Below are 22209 nucleotides of genomic sequence, written 5' to 3' on the forward strand. Positions count from 1 at the left end.
AGGTTGAGTATCACTCAGAGAGAGTGATAACACCTTTCTTTTAATAATTCTAATAAGAGCTTTGGACAAGGACCAATCATACTCCATCTCAGAAAAGGAAGACTCGTGGAGGTGGGTCTGGCAACTTTATGGGTCGTGGAGGAAACTTTGGAGGCGGTGGAGGTAACTTTGGCCGTGGTGGAAACTTTGGTGGAAGAGGAGGCTATGGTGGTGGAGGTGGTGGCAGCAGAGGTAGTCGTGGAGGAGGTGATGGTGGATATGATGGATCTGGAGGCGACGGTGGTAACTATGGCGGTGGTCCTGGTTACAGTAGTAGAGGAGGCTGTGGTGGTGGTGGACCAGGATATGGAAACCAAGGTGGAGGATATGGTGGCAGTGGGGGGGGTATGAAGGTTACAGTGAAGGAGGAAATTTTGGAGGTAACTATGGTGGTGGTGGGAGCTATAATGATTTTGGAAATTATAGTGAACAACAGCAGTCAAATTATGGACCCACGAAGGGGGGCAGTTTTGGTGGAAGAAGCCCGGGAAATCCCTATGGTGGTGGTTATGGATCTGATGGTGGAAGTGGTGGATATGGTAGCAGAAGGTTCTAAAAACTCAGAAGAAAAGGGCTACAGTTCTTAGCAGGAGAGAGAGCGAGGAGGTGTCAGGAAAGCTGCAGGTTACTTTGAGACAGTCGTCCCAAATGCATTAGAGGAACTGTAAAAACCTGCCACAGAAGGAACGATGATCCGTAGTCAGAAAAGTTACTGCAGCTTAAACAGGAAACCCTTCTTGTTCAGGACTGTCCTAGCCACAGTTTGCAAAAAGTGCAGCTATTGATTAATGCAACGTAGTGTCAACTAGATGTACATTCCTGAGGTCTTTTATCTGTTGTAGCTTTGTCTTTTTCTTTTTCTTTTCATTACATCAGGTATATTGCCCTGTAAATTGTGGTAGTGGTACCAGGAATAAAAAATTAAGGAATTTTTAACTTTTCAATATTTGTGTAGTTCAGTTTTTCTACATTTTAGTACAGAAACTTTAACAAAATGCAGTTTTGAAGGTGTTTCCTTGTGAGTTAACAAGTAAAGAAGATCATTGTTAATTACTATTTTGAATGAATTTTGCTAAAGTTAACTGTAAAGAAACACCTACTGACTTGCAGTTTAAGGGGATCTATTCTCCCCATTTCCAAACCATGAAATGAATGGGCTCTGACATGTGGAGAGAATAGATATTTGTATGTTTGCAATGTGTGTTTTAGATAATAGAACTGGGTATTTAAATTAACATATTTGTGAATTTAATAGCATTAAGATTTACCTTCAAATGAAAAATCTCAAAATTCCTGTTTGGTTTTTGTGCATTTTCTTTCAAAATGTAATCATATGATTTTAGAGTATTAGCTTTGCTGAGAGTCCTAGCTGTGTTTAGAACATCTCCATTCTACATTCACCTTGGTCACATGTGAACTGCTGCCATAATTTTATTTGGGTGTAAAGAATGTCTACTGCCCTCTGTTTAAATTCTGGAAAGGGATAGTGAATGTTTTCCCTTTCCTCTCACCTTAAGAAACATTCTTAAAATCTTCAAAATACAGGACCACTAAGCCTGCTGTATCTGAGCAAATTAGTGGCTACCTTTTTTTTTTCCTTTTTAAAGCACAAGAGGCCCATAAATCTTCAGTTACTTTCCTTGGTTTAATATATATATTTTTTGATACAAGCTCTCAGAGCAAGAGAATAAAAATCATGCATTGTTGAACCCTTAAAAAAAAAAAAGACTTTTTTCCCATAAGCAGCTAATAAAACCATCACAAACAAGCTAGATGCTTCTCTACAAAATATTTTAGGTTATATTCTTACTCTCAGTTTTGCCAATTCATACAGTCTTAGGAAAACATCATTTTACATATCTGACAATGAAAATTATTCTCTCAGCAAAGTGCAACACCTCAAGCAAATCCATGAGAATGACATGAAGAGAAGGAAATAAGAAAGGCACTTTGGGATGCATGGAAATGAACAATGTAGGGACTTCATTGACCTTCTCAGAGAAGACAGTCTTTATAACTCTTGAATAGTGGTATTATTAAGTATTTCAAATGCAAAAATATGGATATATCTGTTTTGCTAATTAAGATGTCTGTTTAACACAAGTATTTGGCACCTCATTTAAATAATTATCTACTGGGGTACCTTGCACTTCTATGTTGTATATTAAGAGTGTTCAATCAGGAGAAATTCTAGCCTGCTTAGGAATGTTTGTTAGTTAACAAATTCGGAGATTTTAATCAGAGTGCCTCCAGCTTTGGGAAAATCCTCAAAGTTAAGCCAATAAAAATTACAGTTCTCATTGTTCATCCAGAACTAATAACAGTCTCTGGCAGGCATTTGAATGCATTCTCAGCCACAAAGACGTAGCTCCATTGATTAGGCCTCTTTTAGAAAGCCACCTTTCCTGCCCTTCCACAGCTGGACTCATCCAGCTTTGCTAGTTTCCCTGAGGATCTTTTTCCAGTTTTGAACCTGAAAACAAAACAACAAAAAACAAATTCTTTGTCCCTAAATGTCCAGCTTACATAACAGTGACTTGCCTAGGTTTGAGGACAACATAATTTGCAAGTAAGAAATGCAGGGCCGACTTAATAAAAAGGGAAGAAGAATTAACTGGATGTCTGTGGTATAATTTGGTTTTAACGTTTTGACAACACTACCATAGCAGGAAATTCAGGGAGGATTTTCAGTGCATCACTGTTTTTCAAGGTCTGCCATGGATGGGCCTGTGAACACCTTTTATTACACGTGTTTCTTTGTTTGAAAACATATTTTCAACACAGAAGGGATTCGTGCATTGAGCAAGCACTTACTAATTGCATACTAGGTGCTATAAAGCACATGGTCACTAGAAATACAAAGATGAACAAACCCAAGCCCTGCTCCGTGGAAGCTCTGTCTAGTGGGGACACAAATACACAAACATAAATAAAAACATAACTGGTGGAACGGTGGGGGGAGTCCTCTAACAGGTGTTGACGTGCATCCTTCTGGGAGAGGCTTGAGGAAGCTGAACAGGCTCTTCCGAGGCGGTCACTTTCTTTTTTTTCCCCCATGTGGTAACTTTCTAACCTAAACAGTGTTTAGAATCTGTAAAGCAAGTTTCTGCAAAGCAAATCATTTATTTCGTTTTTAGTCAGATTTTGACATATTAAGCTTTTAAGAATAACCAAGGTGTATTCATTGTTCTTAAAACAACAGCAAAAACAAAGAAACTAAAAACCTTAATCCTGAAGCTCTTTGATCATCCCAGTTTTCAAAGAGGAAAACTGAGACCACCCTGGGTAATAATGGGAGCCTGGTGTAAAGCATATGCTCGTGCCTTGCAGTTCTTCATACACATCTTTAACTTCCTGCTAACGTTGAAGGACTTGGTAACTAGATTGGTTTCTATTTTGGCAATTAGTCAACTGTCCTCTAAAGGGAAAAACCTCCTTAATTTTCTTATTGAACCATTAAACCTAAAAATCCTATTGGACCCAGGGCTTCTATTTGATTATCAAACAATACCTCCGATAATATGCATTTTTTCCCTTTGCATTTGAGTTGGTGACTACATATTTTTCTCTTTATCATTGCGTTTTAATCAGAGGTTCTCTTGGGTGTGACTTAGATTGTGTTAGCACTGGATACATATATATATCAGGGATATATATCATATACATATATATATTAGATTGTGTTAGCACTGGATAAACATATACATATATATATATCATATATATATATCAGATACAGACCACTGGTTCACTCCCAACATCATTAAACTCTTCTGCTGTCCTAATTAAGGATCCTTTCTCAACAGCAAGAAAACAAATAATCCCATTAAAAAAGGGACCAAAGACTTTAACAGATACCTCACCGAAGAAGATATACAGATGGCAAATAAGCATATGGAAAGATGCTCCACATCATATATCATCAGGGAAATGCAAATTAAAACAACAGTAAGATACCACTACACACATATTAGAATGGCCAATATCTAGAACACTGACAACACCAAATGCTAGTGAAGATATGGAGCATCAGGAACTCTCATCCATTGCTGGTGGAATGCAAAATGGTACAGCCTCTTTGGAAGACAGTTTGGCAGTTTCTTACAAAACTAAATATACTCTTACCATACTATCCAGAAATCATATTCCTTTGTATTTACCCGAAGGAGTTGAAAACTTGAATCCACACAAAAACCTGGATGTTTTTGCAGCTTTATTCATAATTGCCAAAACTTGGAAGCAACCAAAATACCCTTCAGAAGGTAAATGGATAAGTAAACTATGGTACATCCAGAAAATGGAATATTATTCAGCACTGAAAAATAATGAGCTATCAAGCCATGAAAAGACATGGAAACTAAAATACATACTATTAAGTAGGGAAAGAAGCCAGTCTGAAAAGGTTAAATATTGTATGATTCTAACTACATAACCTTCTGGAAAAGGCAAAACTATGGAAACAACAAAAGGATCAGTGGTTGCCAGGGGCTGGGAGTGTGGGGGAGGGATGAATAGGCAGACCACAGAGGATTTTTAGGGCATGAAAATACTCTGTATGATATTATACTGATGGATGTGTGTACATTTGTCAAAACACACAGAATATACAACACCAAGAGTGAACTGTAATGCAAACTATGGACTTAGAGGGATGTGTCAATGCAGACTAATCAACTGTAACAAATGTATCACTGATGGGGGATGTTGATAATGGGGGAGGCCATGCATTGTGTAGGGAATCTCTGTACTTTCCTCTCAATTTCACTGTGAACCTAAAAATGCTCTAAGAAAATAAAGTTTTTTTTTTTTAAAGGCTCCTTTGTTTTCTGCTCATTCACTGTCTTCTATGGTTCCTTCTTCCCTCACTCACTTGGTTCACTCTCTTGCTGTCTCTTTTCTAGTGTTATCCTTGGATGTTGCCAAGCTTCCTTAAGGTAACTCAGTGCTAACTGAGGAGCCACTAACTGTTCTGTGAAGACCCACATTTCTCCAAACTCAGTGTGACTGTTATCTCAGGGTGTCTTCTTTTGTGGGCCCCATTAGGGAGATTGCTGGCCTCCAATGGGCTCAGTCTAATCATTTCCTATTTATTAGTTATATTGATCGCCATGCCCAGAGGGATGACAAAAACCCTGGCACAGATATTAACTCCACAAGACAGAACAAATTTGTTCATCGGCCAAGAGCTCTTTCAAACACTGTTCAAAAGATTAAAGAAAGGCCAGGACAACTTCATCCTTCATTTTTTGTCTGACCTATTTCTACCATTCCTGTCTGAATTGTTAACAATGTTCTATATTATTTTTCAAGACAAGCATCCTAGCCAAAAAAAAAAAGAAAAAAAAAGTTTCTTTATGAACATTTTTATTGGATTGAGTCAGAGCAAGTCTCCTAAAACCTGAGTGCATGGAGCCCCGGGGCGCCAAGAGTGCTGGGCGAGAGCTCCCCACCTCGCTGAGCAGACCGCCCAACAGTCTGCACCAAGCCTCCCTGCCTCTGCCTTTATGCAGAGACTACACAGCCAATTCCTTACCCAGCAGATTCAATTTACAGCAGTTTATTTTCCAAGAATGGCGCTTTAGGGAAATCAGGCTTACCAATCAAGCCATCTTAGAAGAGCTTATAATCCAATGTAGTTTCCAATTGAATGAGAAAACTGAAGTTGTGCTTTGATTTTTCATGACTTGGTTTTCTTTTGTCAGTCAGTCAACAGATATTTATTGAGTGCTGGACCGCGTTCCAGGCACAGTGCTGGGCAGTGGGAAATAGGGCAGTTAAGACAGTGGAATACCTGCCTTTGTGCAGTGAACTGTCTGGCTTCCTGACTCCCTTTCCACAATCATTTCTCCATATGGTGATGGAATTAAAGGGGACAGTGCTTATTTACAAAACCATTCATCACATGGAAGAGGTAGTGCCATCCTATGATTACTGCAGCACTCTGGAAGGCTTAGGGAATATTAGGTAAAGTGAATTTGCCTTTATACCATCACAATGACAGTAAGTGCCTACAGAAATGGCCGTTTACCCAGTCAGTAATAACGTTTATAAAACATATTGCAGATTTTGGAAGACACCCACTAGGCGAATTGCAAAATGTAAAACTTTCCCCAATTTGCCTGTCTAATTCATTTGAAAATTGAACATTACTCCTGAAAGGAAAATAGGAAACTGGTCTTTTGAACTGGCCTGCTTGCAATGGGCTGCTTTAAGGGTAACTGGGCATAGCAATCATTGATGAGAAAGAATGGTAGCCCTTCGGAGAACTGGGCAATCAGTGTGAAAGCACTCCACATATAGTCAGGACTTTTGAATTTCAGACATGACCTGTGTTAACTTCCACTAATCCAAGGCAGGGGTGCTATATAGCAGAGATTTATAACTGGTGATGTTTTATTAAATCACACAATACATTAGCACTCTAGATTCATCATAATTGTGTGGAAAACCAGTCCAAGACCAACAGCATCTCTCATTCATTAAGAGATCTTTGATACAAGGACACATACACACACACGGCTATTTTGCATGAAGCCAAATAGCCAAACAAAAAGCAAGAAATTTGGTCCACTGTCCAGATCTCTCTGAATTAGGTCTGCATCAAGATAGAAAAACATCAAGATTATCAAGTTTTTAAATTTTTCAACAGGTGTTTTGGCATCAAACAATTGAAATCAACCTTTGTCTCTTCCATCACACCACAGGAAAAGGTTGATCCAGAGGCAGAAATGAACCAAACATATCTGGGATTACATCATGTGAAGAGACATAATCAAAGGCATGCCCTTTGATAATAAGTAATTGTTCTCTCTGTTGCACCAAATTTACTTTATGGGTTATTTTGAGGACATATCACTGAAGTTAATCCATTGCTACATTCTTGCAAGCTCTGAAGATCTACCGAATTAGTTTATAATAAAGGATGGATTTAAGAAAAGTGATGGTTTCTACCCTTTTGCTTTCATGTTCCATAATCTTTTCTGTAGTGAAATAAAAGGAACAAATGGCAAACAGACATTACTCAGATAGCTAGGGAAAAAATTGATTTGCTTATTTGAACATAGTTGATATATTCAATTGACTCTGTTGGCGTGAACCATGAACTAATTCTTATTTAAGTTCTACTGTAGAATATTGTACTCGTTGAAACTCCATCCACTGTGAATGAAATCAATGGAAAAAAATTGGATAGTAGTAGCTTACTCTTATATACAGTACTGTGCGTTCAGCAATTCTGTAAATTAGAGTAAAATTATGTAGTGGGTATAGGAATTGTGGAACCCTGGGACGTTGCTGGTTACAAATGGAGTGTTGGTCAAGATGACGGAGGGAAGGAGCAGAAGAAAGAGAGTAGGTGGATGCCCTCAATCCCTGTCTCTTTTTTTCAAAATCATTGTCTTTCTCACTGTGACAAGTGGGGTGACAGTGTTTGGGTGAGAACACTGGCTAAACTGCTGAACTAAAAAGAATCCTGAGTACAGAAGCTCAACAAACAAGTGTATTTCTCTCTCACAATACTCTGAAAGTAGGGGTAGGGTTGTAAGGGTAGAAAACCTCACTCACAGGATTATTCAGGTTCCCAGCTTTCTTCTAAAGGTGTTTTGTCATAGCTGGGTCAGTGCCACATCCACAGTCCAGCCATGGGACAGGAAAGAGAGAGAGGAAAGGACAAGCAGGTTTCTTTTACTTTTTAAAAATATGCATACCGTACAATTCACCCATTTAAAGTGTACAGGTCAATGGACTTGGGTATATTACATTATTAATTTTTCTAATAGTGGTAAAATATATTGCTATGGACTGAATGTGACCCTCCCCAAATTCATATGTTGAGGCCCTAATCCCCAGTGTGGTGGTATTTGGAGGTGGGGCTTTGGGGAGATGATTGGATTTGGATGAGGTCATGTAGGTAGAGCCCCACGATGGGATTGGTGCCCATGTAAGGGGATGAACAGCCCAGAGCTCTCGCTTAGCCAAGTAAGGACATGGCAAGAGAGTGGCTGTCTACATAAGCCAGGAAGCGGGTCCTTACAGAACCCAACCGTGCTGGCACCCTGATCGTGGACTTCCAGCTTCCATGACTGTGAAAATAAATGTTTGTGGTTTAAAATGGTATTTTGTTATAGCTGTGTTACCAGACTATATATAGTAAAGTTTGCCCTTTTAACCATTTTTAAGTATACAATTCAATGGCACTGATTCCATTCACAATGTTGTGCAACCATCACTACTATCCATTTCCAAAACTTTCTCGTCAACAAGCAAGTTTCTTTTAAACAAGTGATATGGGCATCGTCCTCATTCTATTCATTCATATCCCATTGGCTGCAGCTAGTTGCAGGGAGACTTGGGATTGTAGTCTGAGGTCTGCAGCTAAAGCAAGGCGCTCCAGTACCAGAAGGAAGAGGGGAGAAGGAATGCCTGGGGAAAACTAAGTGCCCACCAAAGGTATTTATCTAAAATAAAATCTTTGTCTCTTTTGTAAGAACAATAATCCATTTATGAAGTCTCCCCTCTCAAGACCTAAGCACTTCCCAAAGACCCCACCTACTAATACCATCACATTTGGCATTATTTTTTCAACATATGAATTTGGGGAAGACACAAACATTCAGACCTTAGCAATCTTATCGGGCACAATCACATATTTTGAATTACTTTTTAGAATTTGATTTATTTATCCTCTATACTTTGGGGGGAATATTAAGGATTCACCAAGCCTTGGTGTATTTATTAGTGGGTTGTCAGTATCATGTTCAACAGCAGCCAACAAACACCAGTGTTTAGCAAGAACCCATGGAAAGGGGAAGTTGGGAGACAAACAGGCTTTGTTGGTCCCATCATGGAATGTAGTCACCTTTTTAAGTTATTATGCTAATAATTTTAAGTAGATAATTCACAGGACACAAAATCCAAATGGTACCAAGGGGTACACAGTGTGTCTTTCTCTGACCCCTGTATCAATGTCACCTGATTCCCCTTCACAGTGACAACTGTGAATTATTACCAACTTCTTCTGTAGTCTTCCAAAGATATCATATGCATACAAAAGGACAGCATCCCTTTTTGTAGACACATGGTAGCATACAATCCACACTTTTCTATACTGCACGCTTTTCCTAGACATATCTTGAAGATCATCCCCAAGTCTTTCTTTGTAAATGACTGCAGGTCTTCTATTGTTTGGCTGTATCATAAATTATTTAACCAGTACTCTTTAAATAGAAGTGTAGGATTCTTGTCATTTTTGGTATGGCAAAAATGGTTTAGTCCTTGTACATATATTGTTGTGCCCATGTGCAATCATATTTTTAGGATAAATTCCTAGAATGAATCGCTGGATGAAATAATAGCTGTGTCTTAGTCAGTTTGGACTACAGAATTCCATAGACTGAGTGGCTTAAACAACCGAAATTTATTTCTCACAATTCTGGAGGCTGGGAACGTCCAAAATCAAAGTGGTGGCAGATCCCGTGTCTGGTGAGGGTCTGATTTCTGGTTTGCAGATAGCCAGCTCCTCTTTGTATGCTTACATGGCAGAGAGCAGAGAGAGAAGGCACGCTCACTTGTCTCTTCTTATAAGGACACCAATCCCAGGTAGGAGGCCTCCACTCTCATGACTTAATCACCTCCCAGAGGGTCCACCTCCTAATATCAACACCTTGAGGGTTAGGATTTCAACATATGAACTGGGGGTAGAGGAGGGAGACATTAACATTCAGCCCATAATAAGGTGCATTATTTATTATCCATTTTCTTGTCTTCAGAGGTGGTACCAACATGCTTTCTCCTGAACAACCTTCGTTCCAACAGCCTTGCTGACACGCGTGTTTTCATTGTGGTTTAATTTGCTTTTCTCCTATTTAAATGACGTTAAGGATCCTTTCATCTGTATAAGAGACATTTGATCTCCTTTGCTAAAAACTTTCTTTTGACACTTTTTGCCCCTTTTTTATCACATTTCTGGTTCGTTTTTTAAACTCTTGGTGAATATGGGAAACATTGTCCAGTTGTGTCTTTCAGATAAACTTTAGAAGAGAAACCTTAGAGTTTTTATTGCCCTTTCAAAGAATGTTTGACTAGTCTTTATCTTCAAATTAGCCCTTTTGGAAGGAATCCTTCATGTATATAAAATCACTAATTACATTGACTATAAAGAAATATTTTAAAAAAGGAAACAAATTTCAGAAATTGGTATATAATATTTACTTAATAAATGTTGAATAAAGGGATAAAGTATGGATAGATGGGTTAAAATCGGTGTTGCAATGGAAAAAAGTTTTGCTTTTCAAGTGTATTTTCTTTCAGAAGCAAAATTAATTATCAAATTTAAATTATATCAGTTGGGAAGTTTTTGACTGAAAGAAAAAGAATGCCCAACTACAAATGACTTTAGAATAGGAATTTATCCTCTCCTATAACAGGAAGCCTGAAGTAGGCAGTTCCAGTGTTCCTAATTCAGCAGCACAATGAAGGTGTCAAGAAACAGACTCTTTCCCTCATTTTCTTGGTTGCCTTCAGCACACTGCTGTATACCCTTAGGGTTGTCCACTCATGGCTGCAAAATGACTACTGTAGTTTCAGACATCACATCCACACCAACTGCATGCAAAGGCAGGATAAAGGGAGTTTCTTCTGAAGAGCGTCTTCTTATCATAGCGAAATTGCCCAGAACCCCTTCCCTAGCATACTTGCTCATTCACCTCATTCTCTAAGTGGGTCACAGGCCCACCGCTGAACCAATCATTGGCAAAGAGCTATGGGTCCACCATGATGGCTTTAGAAAAATGATGACTAATCCAACTAGGGGGTCGGCCCATCTTCCCTGAGCACATTGCTGCTTGTACCTGAACAAGTTTAGAGTTCTGTGTGCAAGGAAGAATAGGAGAGGGGCTGGGAGATGACAGATGGGCAATCAACTTTGCATTAGTTGTAAAATCTTCCAGAGTAACTTTCTCTATCCATGTGTGTGTGTGTGTGTGTATATATATATATATACACACATATACATATACATATATGTGTATATATGTGTGTATGTATATATATATGTATATATATATCTCCCCATATATACATATCTGTGTGTGTGTGTTTTGTGTAGTAGGACAGAAAAGGGGTGATGCTTTAATAACTATGGCTTTTCCACATTCTAGGATGTGGTGAAGAATTATATTGGAGAATGGTTGCTCTTTTGTCTTAGAGAACAGTATTATAGCCCTTCCGGTTACTTCTTCAGAAAAATATTAAGAAAATAAGGAACTTGGGGGCTTAAGTCTAGGCTAAGTGTGACTACGGGAAAGGGACTGTGCATCGCAGCAAGCAAGGGCCAAGTAGGGAGAGAAATACTCAGAGACACCAAGAGCGAGGACTCGCGACATTAACTTTCAAGTTTTCCTTTCCTGCACTGAAATGCCCTCATGGTAGGGAGCTTCAAGCGTTTAGTAGATCTCCTCAACTGCATCCCAACATCAACTTTCTATTAGCAATACCTGGCCTAAAAAAGGAGCACAGGAGCAGGTTAGGAAGAGCAGCTTGAAAGAGCAATTTCAGGACAGCAGGAAGCATCCAACCAGAAGAGGCAAATCCATCGAGGCTGAAAGTAGATTTGTGAGGCTAGGGGCTGGGAAGATTCAGGAGAAATGGATAGTGACTTCTAATGGTACAGGATTTCTTTTTGGGATGACGAAAATGTTCTAGAATTAGATGGTGGTAACCGTTGTACAATTCTGTAAACATACTAATGACTATTGTGCACTCAAAATGAGCAAATCTTATGGATGTAAATTATATTTCAATTAAGCTTTTTTTTTTTTAAGTGATTGGCACAGCGGCTGGGAGCAGGAAGTAATCAACAGCACTGAGCATGCTCAAGGAATCCTCAGAAACACTCGTCTGAAGCTCTGTACTTTTCAGGGTTATTTAAGGTGAAGGATTAAGTTGTTTTACTTGAATATTAAATGAGAGATGGACCAAAAAGCCTGGAGATCTTGGGGACTTGGTTATAATAGCAATTGGACCCCTGTCTCTATTCTGTTTTCATGGTACCTCAACTGCTCTCTGGGTCCCTTAGTGCTCACAAACAGAAAACTGTTCGTACATACAAACATATAGGTTGGATCCTTTTCCTTTTTGAGGACAGCAGAAAGGAATCATGGATAGAGTCTGGGTCCTCACTGAGTTGCAAAATTAACAAGCATTGGAACTGCCCACCACCACTCCCACCTTCTCCAGCTTTATGATGTCAGGTTGGGTGCTTCTTACCAAGAGGCAGAATAGCATAATGGTGAGACAGATGGGCACTGGAGCCAGACCACCTGGGTTCAAATCAGCTCCCACACCTACAAGTTACCAGCTTTGAGACCAGGGCAAGTTACCGAGCCTCTTCATGCCTCAGTTTACCCTTTGTATTATTGGGATAATAGTAATGACAACCTGTAGGAATATTGTGAGAATTACATGAATTAGTCCATGTAAAACACTTAGAACTGCACCTAGCAAATAGCAAGCACTGTAATAATAAGCCTCAGGTATTATTATTTATAATAGTGTGCAATACACAACATTGCTCCAATGTCCAGTGAATTTGTGAAGCATGAATGTGGGATTCAACTGAATTGTAAACTGAAGGGAAAGACGACAGGTAAAACCATGGGTTGTTTAAGACCATGGGTGATACATGGTAGATGGTAATTTGTAAGAGACCAGGGTGACATATCTAATCCCTAGTCAGGTGCAGGTAACAGTTTGCATGGCGAAAAATGAAAAACAGAAACAAAACAAACAAACAAAAACCTCTTTTTTTCCTTCACCCCACCCTGTTGGCTAAGAACCATTCATTTATATTTGTGCCACTTGGGACTCTTTGGGTTGAAAGTGGCAGAAATCTCAACTTAAAATGACTTAAGCAAATAGCAACAATCAAAAAGACTTTGTTTTATACTAATGACAACTACCGTGGCAACCGATCTCAATGTGCATTGACTCTTGCTCACACTTGGACTCAAAAGTTGCCCACACTCACATGTGTATATCACCACAGCTTGAGTGCAGGAGTGGCCAACACCACATGAGGTGCAGCAGGCAGGAGTTACAAGAAGGGCCAGTAGCTTTGGGTGCTTTTATTTTCTTTTGGAACCTTCCGTAGGAATGTCTACTTTCCCTTCACAATGGCTGTCGTTTTAGAAATTGAGCAGACTTTTCAAAAATCTTCAGCCAGGACTTCTGGTTCAGCTCCATCATATAAAGAGCTTGGAAGTTGTTACTACCTTCCTTACAAGCAGAAAAAGATGAACAAACTGAAAATCAATGACTTTTCAAGGACTCATCAGAGAACTGAGGTCACAGGGCAAACTGCCACCCCCAAATCTGGAGAGACAGATGAATCCAGAAAGTTACAGCAGAGACCTCCTTACCTGAAGCAGAAGCCATTGGAGCTATAAACTGGTAGAAACACTTAAATGGTAAATTTTATAAATTTCTGGAGGCTGAATGTGGACTATCACGTGAGAAACTCCTGGAGGAGTCTTAGGGGAGCCCCTACATTTTCATGGGTTTGACTTCCCGGAAACCTTGGCACTCTGGCAGAGGGAGGGAAAGAGTAATCATTCTGAAATATAACCAGAGGGTTCTTCACAACAGAGGCCTACTCTCCAGCAGCAGGGACTTACCAGACTTTCCCACCCTGGGGAAAGGGCATTTTTCCCACTGGAGGCCCCTCTGGTCTTCCTGTCCCATCTAAGGAGAGAAAAAAGAAAAGGCTAAGAAACACCTGTGAAGGTCACAAACCAGGGACACAGGCCCCTAACAGACTGAGATGTAATAATAAGATTGTAGAACACGTCCCCTCCCCTACACTTTACCAGCACACCGACAAGGCCCTAATCTAATGAGTGGATTACAGCTGTAAGAGCCGCGGTGTGTCAAACTCTATTTAAGGAGGAGTTCTTAGAGAAGCCCAAAGACAACAGGGAGATAAAAACAAGAAAGCTAAAGGAACTTAAACACTCTGGCACCTACAGTTGCAGCAAACATTAAACAAAGTCCATATTACCATGAAATCTCACACTAGAAGCATATTTACCTCAGTTTCTATTATCCCATACATCACCTGGCTTTCAATAACAACAACAAAGTTATAAGGCATGTTAAGTAGCAAGGATGAAACATGTCTGAATAGACAAAGCAAGCATCAGGACCAGACTCAGATGTGACACAGGTTCTGGAATTACCAGACAGGGAATTTAAAATAACTATAATTAATATGCTAATGGATCTAATGGAATAAGTAGACAACATGCTAGAGCAGATGGGCAATGTAAGCAGGGAGATGGAAACTCTAAGAAAGAATTCAAAGGAAATACTAGAAGTTTTTTAAAAAAAACTGAAACACTGTGACAGAAATGAAGAATGACCTTGATGGGCTCATCAACAGACTGCACATGGCCAAAAAAGACCAACAGACTGGACATGGCTAAAAAAGACTCAGTGAGCTTGAAGATAGGTCAATAGAAACTTCTCAAACTAAAAGGCAAAAAAAAAAATCTTCAGTCAGGTAAGGACTTGTGAGTTTCACCTAGCTTTGTCTTGGTGAATTATTGCTATTAATCATACAGACTAGTAGGCCCTCTGACACCACTTTTCAGGATGGCTAGTCTCATAGAAGTTTCAGTCACTGCTTCAGCTCTGTTCAGCAACCCACAGTAGCATGTACACACCCTCTCACCCGCACAGTTCTGGGAAATCTTTTACCCCAGAGCTTCTGATTGATCTATGACTCAATTAACAATTGAGGGCTAGACAGCATCTGGGTAGGGGTCCAGCAGCAGGGCCAGCATTGAGAAGGCCTGACATCATGCTGTGTTCCACAGACAGATTCCAGCTGAGAAGTGGCAGGTGAGTGTGAGGCAGGGCCTCCATCCTGAAGAATTGATAGAGGAACAGATTGTCAATTGGGACCAGACACCAAAAGGGGTACAATGTGGGGGCATATTCTCAGAAAAAGGGAGAATCCAAGTTGTCAGAAATGGGCACAAAGACTGGGTCACTTACACGACGGTTGTGACTTCCAGCTGAGTCCCTCCCATGGTGATACTCTGGAGAATGTCAGAAGCCTCCTTCGTGCTTGACTCAATGCCTTGCCAGAGCCCAAAGGTCAGGGTGGACCTGAGTCTGTAGATGGACTCAAGTGCTACTGACCATGGAGGAAGGATTTGCAAACCAGGCCATGCCCGCCACCTGCTCACGCCCTCCTGTGGCTGAGCCCCAGCACTGACTCCTATGCTGCCCTGCCCTGTGACTTGCTTCTCCACGGAGAGACTCCTAAGCTTGGCCCAAACCAATGCATGGGACACTTTTGATCTTCCTGGGGTTTTTCTATCCTATCATACCACCCCCTCATCCCTCCTACCATAGGTGTCTGTGATGGTTACTTTTCTATGACAACTGTCTAGGCTGTGGTGCCCAGTTGTTTGGTCCAATAGTAGTCTAAATGTTGCTGTGGAGACACTTTTAAGATATAACTAGTATTTATACTCAGTAAACTTTGAGTAAAGGAGATTACCCTCCATAATGTGGGTGGGCCTCATCCAATCAGTTGAATGCCTTAAGAGCATAGACTGAGGTTTGCCAAAGAAGCAATTTTGCCTCAAGACTGCAACATAAAAGCCCTACCTGAGTTTCCCACTTGCTGGCCTGTCCTACAGATTTTAGATTTGCCAACTCCCACAGTTGCCAATTCCTTAAAGTAGATAGATAGATCTTCTAGGTTCAGTATACACACACACACACGCACACATACACACACACACACCTTCTTGGTTCTGTTTCTCTGGAGAATTCTAACTGATACAGTGTCTCCACAAGTTTATTGACAGAAAAGAGTTAATCTTTTTGTAATAAATGGAAACCAACAGTTTTAACCAAAAGGAATTTTTTTTTTCAGTGAAAAACAATCATTTTATCCATTTGCCTGATAGTGGACTTAACAAAAATATATATACTTCATTCAGCTTCGCTGCTTTTCACTAATAATTCTCAGCTTCACAGAGTTGCAGCAAGATGTTGCCTTCCGGCATGCTGGCATTACAATTAATGCTTATTTTGAAAGAAGTCAGTATAACTCTAGCCAACCATTTCTAACTGCAGCCAAATGAGAGCTCCTACATCTTAAATGGCTTGTAGAGGTACCTATGAAAACAATCAACTGCCGTGAAAACAAGTAAGCCAGAACCAATCACAAACCATTACAATGTCACTTAACCAGCTTGTGGAGACAAACTGATGCCTCTGCTGTTTGCTCTGTTTTGATTTTTGGAAAATAAAGAAAAATAAAGGATGCCACCATCTGGGAGTCTCAGAAATATGCTGGCAAATAATGAGTGTCTTCACCCTCCAAGTACCTCTCCGGGAGAGGGCTGATCGGAAGACTTCCCCCTCGCTGCCCGCTAACATTATGTCTCAAACTCTATGTTAACTGAAGTCGGCTGTGGATGGCTTTCATACTACAGCATGAGGCAGGACTTTATTTTACTTTACTTTTCCTTGACTGGAAAATGAGAGTGCTTTTGATGCTGTTGTTGTTTGAAACCAAACTGCCATGCTAATTTAGGAAGTTCCTGATGGGACGGGCCCTGCTTCCCAGATATTAGACACCACCATGGAAGGCAAACACAAGCCACACAACAGCAAGAGAACACAGATGTGTCTAAAACAAATTTCTAACATTATCCCTTTTAGCAGAGAGACTCATACTTTATTTTGACAAATTTAAGATAGAAAAATATCATAAAGTGAATATAGCAGTTGCTCTTTTTGTAACACGGTTTGGATGTGCAGTGCAACTTGAAAGGCCTAGCTTAACAGAACGGTCTCATTTCTGTTTGGGTTTCAGTTAATACTGAATTATACGTCAGCCGTTGCATTTATTTTAGAGAATACTGGACACAGTAAAACTGTTCTTTTAAAAAGGTTATGGCATTCAATAATAAATATTATAAAGCATGAACCAAAACAACCTCTCAAATTGTTTTTATAATTACTAAAAGCCAACTTTAAACTTCATGATTAAAGCTGAGGATTCATAGTTTCAAAATAGCTTTAACATTTTCTACCAATATATAATAGAATAATAGAATAGTAGAGCACTTATATATTTTTTAAAAGTGAGGAAATATTAGAGGAAACATATTTCAGATGACTATAAACAGTAAACATCAGTTCAGTGTATTTAAAAATGTCATTTCAATAATATACTCTTCCCAGCTGGCCATAAAAACTATAGTTCTAACTATCATCAAAAAGGTGCCCCTGAATGTAATCTTTGAGTTTACTAAGCGCTGCCATCATTTCTACACTCCATCTTTGTAAGGGGTGGTTGAAGGACTCTTGGTACGTGCAGATATGTGGTTATGGTCATAATGACAAAAAATGTGCCAGGAGTCTGCAGCCGGAAACCCTGCCTTAATTTGTTAGTCACCTTCACATTCTTTTGTCTCTGTGATGCCTCGGCTAAACTCGCGCTAAATAATTCACACGCCCTTGCTAATTTTGTTGCTGTCAGGCGTTTCAGCTTCTGTCTTTGCTTCCCTTCCCCACTCCTCAAAGCAAAATATTGGGCGGCTCCTCATTAAAATATGTCATCTCTAACATAGAAAATAAGTGTATGTACATATATACATACATGCATTTCCTTTTCAAGGACTGGGTAACTCTTCATTTTCTATCAAATAATCCTTTTTCATATACTTGGCTCCCCTAACTAACCTCCACACTTCGAGGTAAGTATCCTTTAATGACCTCTTGCTCACTTCTTCAGGGCTGTCTGAGATCTGCGAGCTCCCAGCCACCAGCGGGACTCCTCTGGGGCCGCCCCTCGCCTCTTGCCCACCCTGCTGAGTGGAGCCACCTGCTGCCTTCCCACCTTCTGACCCGCCATTTCCACCCTCCGCGGGCAGCTCCTCCAAGCCGAATGGCAGCTGGTCTCCACTTGGCTGCGCCTCCTCTCCCCCAGGCTGCGTCTCCAAGTCCTCGTAGTTGCTTTGCTTTCTGGTTTCCAAAAATTTGGCCACGCAGTAAATGATGGAGCCCAGGGTGTTCACCACGACTCCGGCAATGAATAGAGAGGTGGGCTCCACGTCGCTGAAGGCCACCATACCCACCGTGATGGTGGCGATGCTCTTTACCACCCCCACGAAGCTGGTGGTCACCGCTGAGTTGATGTAGGTGCAGTGCAGCGTAGTGAAGTTCATGGCACAGCCGATCAGGATGCAGGCCACGAAGATGCACACCATGGCCGGGTCCTTCCAGCCGGGGAAGGTCCAGGCGTGGATAGAGTCGCTGCTGGCGAAGGAGAAGATGACCAGCAGCGGGGTGGCGGAGACAGCGATGACGTACTGCGCGGTGAGCGGCCCGTGCTCCGTGTCGGCGCTCGCCTTCTGGATGAGCACCAGGTAGGCGGCGTGCACCAGCACCGCCAGCACGCCCGTTACGTACCCGATGGGGTCGCCGGTCAGGTCGCCGGCTCCTGGAGCGCATCAAGAGGACGGAGGAGCCAGGGCAGGAAGGAAAAAGAGAAGACACCGGGTTGGCAAGGGTGGGTACCCACTGGGGCAACGGCGTCGGTTGGAAAGTAGACAGGGTTCACGCCCCAGCTCTACCCACGCTTATCAAAAGGAAGAGCCAAGTTCAGTCAATGCCCAGTTCGAGGCAGGAGAGGCGCGCCTTCCCTTCCTTATCCCCGGGGGTCTCCCGTCTACCTCTATCCAAGACAGAGGCCCAGGACAGCGCAGATGCCCTCGGGGTAGGCGCTGTGGCTTCCCGAGCTGGCACGGATGTCACCCAGGCACGTGGTACGCCTGTCGCCTCCGTGGGGCACCAGAGGAGCGAGCGGGCCCCGGCTAGTGGCTTCTAACCGCGGGCGGGCTGGGAACCGGGCGAAGAACGCCCTCCCCTCGACCCTCGAATGAAGGCATCCCGCTTCGCCAGCTCCCATCTCGCTCAGTCCTCCAAGCCCGACCCGCACGGGTCTCAATCCAGTTGCCTCTGCCTCGCGCCCGCAGCCCCCCGCGCAGCGCCGGAGATCCCAAGCTAGCCCCGGGGCTCCAGCTTGGCTCCCGTCGTCCCTCCCTACTCCGGCCCCGAGTGACCCAGGGAAGTTCACGGCCCCCTCCTTCCGTCTTGGTCTGGGGACTCTAGCTCCCAGGCTCAGGCGGCTCTCCCACCCCTCCCGGAGGAAGGAACGAATAAAGGGGGAAGACGGAAGGGGGAGGGCGAGAACGGAAGGGCGATACGGAGTGAGCCGGGCGGGGGTCGGAAGCCAGGACGGGGGGGGAGGGGGCTCTGAAAGGGGGAGGCCGGAACCCTGGGGAAGGCTCTGCTGGGTCTCAGAAGTACCGTTTTCGAGCCGAGCGACCACGTTCAAAGCTTTCCGCCTCTCTCTGCCTCAGTCTCCCCACCTGGAAGTGAGGGCTTTGCCCTAAGTGATCTCCGCGGTCTCTGGCTGCTGGGGTGGGGCGTACCGGGGGTCCGCGCGGGTCCCGCTCACCTGCCAGCGCCGCGCCGCAAGTGGTGATGAGCACGGCCGCGAGCACCCCCGGCGAGGGCGCGCCGTTCTTGAGCACCAGGACGCCGATGAGCATGGTGACCAGGGGCAGGCAGCGCTTGAAGACCACGTACATAGGCAGGCTGAGGCCGCGCAGGGACCAGAGCGTGAGGCTGGACTGCAGCGTGGAGAGCACGGTGACGCCCGCGAAGGAGCGAGCCAGGCTCAGGCCAAAGGGGGGCACAGCGATGAACCCGAGGCGCCGCAGCAGCTCCAGGCTCAGCGCCGCGGTGGAGCTGGTCAGGCACTGCACCAGGGTCAGGAAGGTGAACTGGTAGCGGCTGATGAGGAACTTGAGCAGGATGTTGAGGGAGCCCGAGAAGACCCCGTGCGCGATGGCCACCGAGATGCCCAGCACGCGGCCCCGGCACAGCTGCCGCATCGCGCCTGCCCCGCCGCACCCGGCGGTGGTGGAGCTCCGAGACCTGCGGAAGGAGAGCGGGGAAGAGAGCCGGGAGGAGCGGAGCGAGGGCGGCAGGGGTGCCCGCCCAACACCACGGCGAAGGGCAGGGGGCGCCGGCTCGGCTGCAAAGGGCAGCTCCAGCCAGGCGTCCTCGCGGCTCTGCGGCTCCGCGTCCGACTGCCCCGCAGCTCCGGGGAGGCAGTGACGGGGGCGGGGGACTCCGAAAAGTGGCAGGGGTGGGGGGCTGGTCTGAGAGGAGTGGCGGGAATCCTAGCGACAGCGATTTGTAAGTAGGTGACGAGCTGCGTTGGGTTGTGTCCCGCGCGGTTTCCCCGTCAGGGAGGACGCTCTGCGGTTGGAAGCCCCGGCAGCGGCCGCAAGCGGGACCGGACCTGCGCCCCTCGGGCACCTAGCACCCACCCGGGCGGGCTCTCGGGGCGCGGTCCTCTCTTCTCCCGCATGGCCAGCGGCTCCCGCTTGTCCTTGCTTCCCGGCTCCGAGCTGAGGGGCGCGGGCTGGGGGATCGCTGGCACAGCTAAAGATTTTAGAAACAACTGCGTTCCACGGTCGGGCACCGTTCATTAGCCGCAACAAGTGACGGCTCCCTCAGGCCCCTTCCCCCTGAGCTGCAGCGGCTTTTCCACCCACGGTTCCTCCCGGCGTAGCCGCGGGACCCTGTTCAGCTGCCGGCCAGGGAAGGGGAAAAGGTCGGTGCCAGCGGGCTGCGGGGCTCCCGGACGCTCGGGCGCCAACGCCCCAACATCGAAGGAGCCCAGGGCCCCAGGCCGCCGCCGGGACGTGCTTTATTTAGAGCGGGAAGCTGGTCCCTCCCAGTCCCGGGCGACGCGCTCTTCTGTCTGTGCGCCTGCCGCGGAGGAACCTGGAATTACGCTCGCGGCTAGGGGCGGGGGGAGGTTCCCGGGGGCGCAGTGGCCTCGCGGGGCGGTCGAGCCTGGGGGCGGGGGCAGGGACACCTATTCCAAGTGAGGCAAAAATGTGAAATAAGCAAAACAGCAGAAACTAAGTCCAAGTAGCCTCTACTAGTTCCGGAGGATCGCCGGGGCAACGGTTCCCAGGGGCGAGCGGGGAGAGACTGGCCGCTCTGGGGAATGGGGTGTGGGCGGAGGCAGGGGAGGGAGGGCGTGGTCCCAGGGGCGGGAACCCGGACGTAGAGCCGAGACTGGGTGCAGCTTTCTCTGGATGCCCTGGAACCGACCGCCACCTGCGGAACTGTCACGGGCCGCTTTGGGGAGGACAACCCCTACCTCCTGCCTCCCCGGCCCAGGGCATGTCTGTCTCCCACAGGACTTGTGAACTGTTTACTTCTTACTTGGCTAAGAGTAAAAAGAATGAAATTCTTATTTTCTGCAGGTGCAAGACTTCTGTGTCCCTACGATCTGAATTTCGTTCCCTGGAAAGTAATGTCCGGACCCGTAAACTCGGTAGCAACAGCGGGTTCGCTCAGCAGAGGTCACCACAAAGAGTCAGCACAGTTTAGTTTTCGCGCTGCTTAAAAATTACCAGCTTGGCCAGGGTTCGGGAGCGAGGAAGAGAACGCGAGATCGCTGCGCCCTACCTCTCTTTTCCTTCACTTCTATTACCCACCCACCACGACTGGGATCCCAACCTTCTAAGCACCACATTGCCCTAATACACACGGTACATTTCCCTACTAATTCTTTTGTTTTCTTCTCCATATTTCCACTTCTGTGCTAAACGCAACGCTTCCAGGCCAGATGTTGAAGCCGCGATTATTATTGCCGCAGCAGCAAAGTAACAGTTTACATCGGGGATGGGTAGCATCGCTGCAGTCCTTCATCTGGGTCAGCTTTGTGTGTGCTGGGAGCTCACTTTGGTGGGAGAGAGCTTGGTCTCGACCAATCCTCCTGCTGGTATGCCCAGGGCCTAGTAGGGCCCCCAGAGGTGGGCACTAAGAAAATGCTTGCGGAATGGCCCCCTGTGGCAACCGGAAAGCATTATACTGAAAACTGTGCTTCCGGTTCCCTGGGGAATTCTTGGGTTTTGTAGCTACAAGCTATGGTTACATTCTACTGGCTATTGCAGAGACTCTGTTTTTCACGTGTTGATGTTCTTCCTTTAGAAAATAATGAGGTTTGAAGCAACAGTTGAAATTTATGTTTATATGTGTGGTATAAGCATATATTCA

The 22209-nt window shown here is 44.4% G+C and overlaps 1 protein-coding gene across 1 annotated transcript; it reads right to left on the reverse strand.

Annotated features, from left to right (window-relative positions):
* Positions 1-15842: 15842 nt before the first annotated feature.
* SLC35D3 (solute carrier family 35 member D3) lies at positions 15843-20887 on the reverse strand. Its single transcript, XM_082405787.1, has 2 exons — positions 19583-20887; positions 15843-18562 (listed from the first exon to the last, which is right to left on the reverse strand). Exons 1-2 carry the CDS (start codon positions 20019-20021, stop codon positions 17733-17735), a joined length of 1269 nt encoding a protein of 422 aa, XP_082261913.1. The 5' UTR covers positions 20022-20887; the 3' UTR covers positions 15843-17732.
* Between the last annotated feature and the right edge of the window lie 1322 nt (positions 20888-22209).

This window comes from Balaenoptera borealis (genome assembly GCF_965194805.1).
Source record: "Balaenoptera borealis genome assembly, chromosome: 9".
Taxonomy (NCBI): Eukaryota; Metazoa; Chordata; class Mammalia; order Artiodactyla; family Balaenopteridae; genus Balaenoptera; species Balaenoptera borealis.

What these genes read in the sequence shown, in the direction of transcription:
- SLC35D3 (XM_082405787.1), bottom strand. Translation starts at nt 20,021, where the DNA reads ATGCGGCAGCTGTGCCGGGGCCGCGTGCTGGGCATCTCGGTGGCCATC. An exon ending in TTGCGGCGCGGCGCTGGCAG is followed by an intron (nt 18,563 to 19,582) that starts GTGAGCGGGACC and finishes GATGCGCTCCAG; the next exon opens with GAGCCGGCGACCTGACCGGC.